The sequence below is a fragment of the Histomonas meleagridis genome (genome assembly GCF_020186115.1).
Source record: "Histomonas meleagridis strain 2922-C6/04-10x chromosome Unknown contig_40, whole genome shotgun sequence".
Lineage (NCBI taxonomy): Eukaryota > Parabasalia > Tritrichomonadida > Dientamoebidae > Histomonas > Histomonas meleagridis.
In genome coordinates this window covers 116,212-125,271 of record NW_027150884.1, presented here as the reverse complement: position 1 = coordinate 125,271, position 9,060 = coordinate 116,212, and the positions used below count along the sequence as shown (strand labels likewise).

Genomic DNA, 9,060 nt, shown 5'->3' with positions numbered 1-9,060 from the left:
TTTCTTTTAGAAAATATTTTACAAGTAAAATGTTTCCAATATTTGCAGATTCATCAATAATCGAATCACTAATTTTCATTCCTTCTTTTTCTAAAAAAGAAAATATTTCATAATTAAGATTTACAATACATTCAATACCCAATTCTTCAAAATCATTAATTATTTCGAGTTTATTTTCATAAATATATTTAAAGATATCATTTCGATGGAATTTAATTGCAGCTTCATATGCTTTATAAAAAGATGAATTATTTTGTTGGCACAAATGAATTATCTCTAAATTTCCACCTGCAACTGCATATTTGGCTGTGTTATCTACTTCTGCACCATTCATAAGTAAATATTTAAAACATTTAACTGAAGAAAAAAATGCTGCATAATCAATTAATGTAACATTTTCTTTATTAATAACAGAACATCTTTCATAAAGTGATGGTTCAATTGTTTGATTAAAATCAAAGTTTTCTTGTGATGAAATTTCTTGAAGTTTTTCTATTTCATAATTTCGAATTATTTTTGCAATTTCATTCTGATTAACTCCTTCTTCAATTAATTTCTTATGAAGTTCCCAATCATTCTTTGAAAGTTCTTCATAATTCTCTTCAAATTTTTCTCTTTCTGTTTGGTTCATGAAATACCAAATAATTGGGTTTTCAATTTCTTCTTTTGATGCATATTGAATATAATATGGATTCAGTGAAAATTTGTCTTTTGTGATTTTTGGATGGATAAATCCATATTCAAGTAATTTATAAATAAGATAATTTTTTTCTTGAGTATTTTTAAGAGAAATGAAACGTATTAATGCATGAGGTAATTTTGTTTGGTCATCTTCTAAAATTATAATTTCTTTTAAAAATTTCAAATATATATCATAATCTTTTTTCCTTAGAACAAATAAAGTATATATCATATGGATAATAATTAAATATAATGAAATAGTATGATTTTTTTCAAATTTGTCAATTATCGATTTTGCTGATTGAGTAATATTTTCTTCATTCAAATCAAAAACGAGCTTCTTGATCACTAGTAACACTTCCCATTCATTCTGAAATTTATGATCCTTTATTGTTTCATGAGTTAAGCTACCACTCAGCACAAAAGCGCCGCGCACAACAAAAAACGCCCCAGGTGAAGTGAAAACCGTAGAGATCTTTGAACGTTAATAATTTGAAAGCCCATCTCCTGGCACTTTTACGTGTTTTCTTTGATGACCGTTAATAAACGGCTAGCTATAACCTACAAACCTGCTTGATACCAAGCCTCAAAATAAAACTCAACGTGCATAATATGAAATCGGAATAAATTGTGAGTCTTTGTTCATAAATCGAATACAGGACCTGTACGTAGCCATGGCTTAAAAAGTGACATTTAAATTTCAGAATATAACGTTTTTTTAGTAGACGAGCCATTCAAATTATTTCGAACAGACAGAGGGGATGACAATCGGATTTGAGAGGAAAACGATGAAAGAAACCCTATTCGATAAACTATTCAATTTTTTGATGAGCTCATTGAAAAAATTTTCTTTCGGATGAAGTCGGAATTTTTTTTTCGAAGAAGGCACTTCATTCGAGCAAAAGTTTTGACCATATATATATTGAATTATCAAATTACTATATTATCAATTTTAGTCGGTAGAATTTTTTTAATTATAATATCTTAATATATTATATATTTATATGAATATACTAAAGTTAAATAAAAATCGTAGGTACTAATTTCGAGAAAAATTAATTTTTGATTTTGCAATGTAAAGTATTCAAACGAGCGACTTTTACACTTGTTTTTGATCGTGAATTTCACTTTTTGTATGACGTCCACTTTTCGAATCAGTTTTGATCGTTGTGTGTTTAACTCATATTCAGCAACACATTGACAATTTTTGAGAACTCGTTGTTGTAAAATAAAACTTCATTCGGAAAAAATGAATAGTTTATTTTGGTACCATTCAATTATTGTGCGATAATCGAGATTTTTGAGTCGTAAATATTCGGTGTAAGATTCCAATCCTTTACTTTTTGTGTTATATTTGACGTTTTATCGTGCATAAATGAATAAATTTTGATCGTCTGATGTGATTGTCACCCCCTCTGAACAGACAAAAAATTATTAAAATTTTGGGTTGCTTCTTTCTTATGGAGATTTTTCACTTTTCGAAACAATAGCAAACCATAAAATGTATAAATGATGAAATTTCATTGGTTATTTTCAAAGAGTAAAGCTTATTAGCTCAATGTTCAACACATTTCTGCAACTCCAATACCATCATCAAATGATTGGAAGATGTTTAATGAATTTAATATTTAATACAACAAAATCGCAACACATAATCTATTTGATGATTATAATTATCCAAAAAATATTGATATGATTGAACAAAAATGTTCTACAACTGTGATTTATTATATAAGATTTAATGATAAACCTTTGAGTGATGCAATTTAGGTTTGAGACAACATTTACATCTCCAATGCGTTCAATATAAATTTATTTGAAAAATTGAAGATTTGTGAATTTGATTTTTACATGTTTGAGTTTGAGTGCTCATTTCAACTTTTTTTTTAATGTTTTCCTTTTTATTCACTTGAAGAACAGTTTGATTTCGATTATTTGTAATATTTTTTTCAATTCTTCTTGAAAATAAAGAGTTGAGTTCATTGGAAGAAGGTCCTTCCTTAGAATTCTTGTTCGCACCTTTTTCGCGAAGTAAATTTATTATATCGTTATAACCTTTTTGTTGAGCTATTTGAAGTGCTGTGAAATGTTATTAAAATAAATACGAAATGATTATAATTTAACATTAAAACATTTAAATAAATTTCTAATTATCAAAATAAAAGCCAAATTCCTAAAATAAATTATAAATTTTTAAAACATATAGTCGTTGCATTAATATCAAGACCTTGATGTTCTATAAGTAATCTCACAATTTCCACATTGTTATTCTCAACTGCCATATGAAGTGCTGTATACAATTATTAAAACATATTTCGAATTACGCAAACAAACTCCAAGTTTTTATAGTAAACTTTAATTTAATAAAACAAATAACAAAATATTAAAACAATTTCTAAATCATAAAAAGAAATACCAAAATATTAAAACAAATAAAATATTATTAAAACAAATAGTTGTTGCATTTACATCGATATCTTTATGTGCCAAAAGTAATTTCACGATTTCTATATTATTGTTTTGGACTGCTAAATGAATTGATTTATAAAATCATTAAAATAAAATTCAAATTTGTAATTTAAATTCCAAATTATAAAGATAATTTCCAAAATTTCAAAACGATTGCTAAATTAAAAAATCAATTTCTAAATCATATAAATAAGTCCCAAAAAATTAAAGCAATTACTTAATTATTAAAACAAACAGTTTTTGCATTTACATCGATATCTTTATGTGCCAAAAGTAATTTCACGATTTCTATATTATTGTTTTGGACTGCTAATTGAAGCGATGTAAAAAATGATTGAAATAAAATTCAAATTTGTAATTTAAATTCCAAATTATAAAAATGATTTCCAAAATTTCAAAACGATTTCTAAATTAAAGAATCAATTTCTAAATTTATTAAATAAACGCCAAATAATTAAAGCAATTTCTATATAATCAAAACAAATAGTTTTTGCATTTACATCAATTCCACTTTGTTCTAAAAGTAATTTTACTATTTCTAAATTATTATCTCTTATTGCTAATAGAAGTGATGTAAAAAATTATTGGAAAAAACTCCAAATCAATAAAACCAATTTCAAATAATTAATTTAAATCCCATATTAATAAAACAAATATTAAAATATTAAAATTAATTATAAATGGAAAAAATAAACCAAATATTAATAAAATGAATAGTATTTGCATTGATATTAAATCCTTTATGTTCTAAGATATATTTAATAAGTTCAATATTTTCTGAATAGGTAGCAAAAACTAAAACATTATTTGGAAGTTGATAATTTTGTTGAAAATATTTAACAAGATATAAATTTCCAGATTTTGCTGATTCATTTATAACATTATTATCAATTTTCATTTTTTTTCCTTCTAAAAATGTAAGAATTTCATAATTTTCTTTCTGAATACAAAATCTTACTAAAATATTTATATCATTATCATAATTGTTATTATTATTATTAAATTGCATTCCATTTCCAAAGATCAAATTATTTGGCATTGGATGTGGTTCTCCATGATTAATTTTTTCTAATTTATTTTCATAAATATAATGAAAGATATCATTTCGATGAAATTCTATTGCTGTTTCATAAGCATCTTCAAATGATGAATGATTTTGTTCACACAAATGAATAATTTCAAGATTTCCACCTGCAACTGCATATTTAGCTGTGTTTTCTAATTTTGCACCATTCATAAGTAAATATTTAAAACATTGAATTGCTCCAAAAAATGCTGCATAATCAATTAATGTAACATTTGGTTTGTTAATAAATGAACATATTTCATAAAGTGATGGATCAATTGTTTGATTAATATTAAATTTTGTTTGTGATGATATTTCTTGAAGTTTTTCGATTTCATCATTTCGAATTATTTTTGCAATTTCATTTGGATTATGTCCCTCTTTAATATATTTCTTATGAAGTTCCCAATCATTCTTTGATAGTTCTTCATAATGATCCATAAAGTATCTTTCTATTGGATCTCCAAAGGGTTTTTTAAATGGATAAATTCTATGAAATTCATATCCATTAGTTTGTTTTTTGTATTCTTCTTTATAATGTGCAAAATATTTCGATTTAATGTTTTTGGTGATATTTGCATCAATTAGATTTTGTTCAATAAGTCGTGATATTATATTATATGCTTCGTGAGTTTTAGTTTTAGATATGCACTTGATGAAAATTGAAATTATTTTGATTATGTTCTGATTAATTTCTTCTTCTTTTGTTTGAATCATTGATAAAAGATTTATGTAAATATCAAATGAATTCCTTTGTGATGAAAATGCACTGTATACTAAATTACATATAATAGTATTAAATGTATAAGGAAAATTTGTATCAAATAGTTTTATTATTTTTTGAACTGTAAGATTTAAATTTTCTTTTGTTAAACTAAATATAACTTTCTCAAGTTCAGTAAGTAATTCCAAGCATGTAGATTTTTTATGAGAATGTATATCTTCCGATTCGATTATGGATGTGTTCGCACTAGACATTTGCGGTTAGCCATATTGAAAATTCAAATTGTTCCCATTTTTGTTGCGTTAAATTTCTATGCCAGAAATTTTCTCTGGAAACAATTATGACAAAAAGACAATTTTAAAGAGACCGTTAAAAAGAGCCGTTTAGAAAAAAATGTTGTCTAATGCAAAATGCTTTTCCATAGAAATAGTTTTAAACTTATCAACTCTTTACTTAAATATTGTTTTTATCATCCTTATTGAATTTAAAAGTTTCTTCAATAAGTCATTTATTTATAAAATTACTAAATCTATATAATTAAAAACATTTAGAGTTTAAGCTAAAGTAACACAAAATCAAATATATACGATTTAACAGGGTCATTGAGTACAATACGGAATACTTTACCAAATAAATCAAAATGAAAATCGAATTCGTTTTATTGAGTGAAAACGGGAGGGATCATTATTTACCCCCTAATTTAATTTAATTTATTAAATAAACCAACTATTTCAGCATCAAGATTTGCAATAATCAAGTGCAGTATAAAATAATTAATATAATTCCCAAATATTATTTTAAAATTTTATGTTACCAAAATATTTTAAATAATTTCCGAATATTATGATGAAATATAAAATTATTCAAATAATTTTTAAATAAAACATTTAAATATCTTTAGCATTAACATCAATTCCTTTTTGTTCAAGAAGTAATCCAACTATTGTATAATTTTTATGCGAATTTTGCATAACTTTTTGCAAAACAAAAAAATTCAAGTATTTACTGGAAACTTTAAAATCAAGAAAAATATCATCAAATATATTCCGAAAGTTCTATTTATTCATATATAATTAACAATTCTGTATTCTGACAAATCTTCTGAAAAATTCATTTCAAGTTTGTCTAATTGAGTGAACCTATCCCGAAGCCTTTCTAGCCTCTTTCCAGCCCTCTTTTCAAGCTCATTCACAAAAGCTTCCCAAGCTTCAGTATCGAGTGAATCTTTATGTTCCTCCTTTGAAGCAGCGAAAGCCTTTATGGACTCATTAAATATGTTCCATCCGAACTCAAGAAACACTTGCCATAGGTCAAAGAAAAGTTCTGGCGGATTTGGAGATTTGAAATCTTTTGGCTCAAAGTCATTCCACAACGATTTGAAAGCTGCACATGCAGCTACCAATGAAATAATGACCTTAAACTCTTCATCGAATAAGTCTTGTTCAATTGATGCTTCTGCAATTACTTGGAATAGGTTTAAGAGATCCTTTGTTGGTCCGGTTTCGCAAAGGATTCCTTCGAGTGCCGTCAATTTCGCAAAAATTGCATCGAAATCTGATTGAAAATCATATGCCAAATCAATATCAAAAACAACTCGGTGTGCTTCTTTGACCTTTGAGTTAAGGAATGAATGAACATAGTCCACGAGTGAATGCATATTTGAAACATATTTATCAAGATTGCGAATCTTCTTTGCATATTTTGTAGGTATTGTTAATACCAAGTTAATCATATCAATTTCTGACCACGGTGCATTGACTGACTTTGTAGATTCCCAAATCGACTTCACTTGCTTATTATAATAAGGAAATCTAGCGAATCCCGAGCAAATCATTGTAACATCACATGAGACATCTGAACAAAAGTACATAATACCACCAAATGGGGTTGCTAAGTACAACGGTTCATCGTCATATTCATAATCAAACGAAATAACTGGCCAACGCTTCCATGGGCCCGGCTTGGTGAAGAGAACGTTAGTGTGGCAACCGATTTTTATCTTAACGGGCGACGAGCATTCAATTTGTGCAACTTGACCTGGCGGCAAGTAGAGCCCGCTCGAAGCCCATTTACCTTTGCGCAAAAACAGCTTTAAGGTCCTGCTCGTTGTTTTAGTATCTTCGCCTACTAATCCAGGAAATTCATCAACTCCATCAAATACTGGGGTATATTCAACAGGGATTTTCGCAAGAAGTTCAAGGATTAAAATGAAAACAATCTCATGAACTTCTTTAGGACAATACCCATTAACTGTCTTAGCACCAGTTTTCATGAGATAATCCCATGATTCATTTAATAGATTTAAAGAAGTCTCAAAAAAACAACAAGTGAGTTTGGAAACATAAAAACGAAGCTTACAAACGACATTGTCAAGTTCTTCAAGTGTTGGTGACCCATGAATTAATTCGATATATCGATTTGAAATTGAATAAAAATTATAACTTTTAAGTTCTTTAAAATCCGATACTTCAATTGTAGCATTCTCTGAATGAAGTCCATTGTCAAGAAATTCAAGACCGAGAACAGAAATATAATTACTAAACGCGTAAATGTTTTCATGCACTTTAAAATGCGCCGGAAATATAAAAATGGCGCATCCTCTTTGAAGGAAATCGAGGATCAAATCTGCAATACGACTGACGTTGACGTCACTTTGAAGAATAATAATGTTAGAATTTGATGCATCTGATATTGGATTTTGTGATTCGACAAAATACCCAAAAGATGTTAAATCTGCAGAAATACGAGAAGAAACTGAGTTCGGAAATCCGGATATTAATATGTGTGGCATCCTTTTTCCTGATCCCCAAAGAAAAGCATTCTCTAAAAATGTGGATGTTTCAGGATCCATAAGTGCTTCATGCGAAAGAAAATAAGGAGTACCTATTGCAAATACTTTCCCAGCACCAACAATTGAAATGGCTGCAACAGGTAATTCAATAAATTGATCTTCGTTGATTGGGAAATTATTTAACATTATTGGAATTGACGTTGGGGAAAGAGAAACAACGGGTACTATGTTTTCAATATTTTGCAATGAGGTGATTCCTTGTAAAATAAAATCAACACCTTTTTGAAGAATATCTCCTTCATTTGAACTTAACACTTTTTGTCTTTTGCTTCTAAATGCTGATGGTGAGACACGATTATTTCGTTGAGGGAAATCTGGTTCGGAAAAAACGCAGCCCATTCCCACCTCTAAAAAACGTACAAACCCCCACTCAATTCTATCAACGTTCAACCAACTCAAATCCCTCACTTATCGGCTTTTTATATTAATTCCTTACCCGTAAGCGTTCAAAAAGTTCATGGGTCCATGGTTGTAAAAACATGCCGTATAAAATTTCGGCAATCAACAAATAAAAGTCTTTAATTTTTATTATGAGGTTATTTATTCTGCCCAAGAATGGAGTCAATCTCCGCCCAAGTTAAAATATTTAAAAGATAAACTGTTTGTGCATACCCAAAGTCAGAAAAAACATACTTTAAAATCTAACAAACCGGCTCAAATTTCAGACTTGAAGGTATTCCTTGAACATTACTGGATTTTTTGTGAAATATCTTTCCATAATATTCTGCATAAGAAAAGAAAATATGTGTACTTTTCATTCAAGATGCTGAATGAAAGTCAATACCAATAAATTTAGCTGCAGAATTTTGTAAACTATTCAATTATGAGTTGCCCTTACACCCGAAAGTATAGAGTTAATAAATTTCAAACAGGAAAATCACCAGGGAGATTTCTTGGTTGGACGGGAAATGGTCCCCGGATTTCGAATATATATATTGTGTTTGTCAGAAAGAGCAAATGATCGTTAATCTACAGAAAAAAATCTATCGTCCACTAGCAACGGTTATATTTACGATAGGGAATATTGAATACGTAAAACCTTCGTGATCGTCGTCTTAAGAAAATAACCATCGATGTTTAGAAATCACTGTATCGTATTTTTACAACGAAATGGGACCATTTCCCGTCCAACCGATTTCTAAAACTCTTTTAAGTCTAAGAAAGACTTTATTATGCTTGTAAGGCCGATGGAAGGATACCTGGATCCAGGTATACAATTTTGGAATGAATAGTTTATACATTGAAAAAGTTATTATTTAAATTTAGCGC

At 28.1% G+C, this 9,060-nt stretch overlaps 1 protein-coding gene across 1 annotated transcript; it reads right to left on the bottom strand.

Annotated features, from left to right (window-relative positions):
- Positions 1-6,003: 6,003 nt before the first annotated feature.
- Positions 6,004-8,130, bottom strand: GO595_006058 (uncharacterized protein; the record flags this gene model as incomplete). The annotated part of the gene is made up of 1 exon (XM_067919369.1): positions 6,004-8,130. The coding sequence occupies one exon, from the start codon at positions 8,128-8,130 to the stop codon at positions 6,004-6,006; it is 2,127 nt and encodes a 708-aa protein (XP_067773654.1).
- Positions 8,131-9,060: the final 930 nt, after the last annotated feature.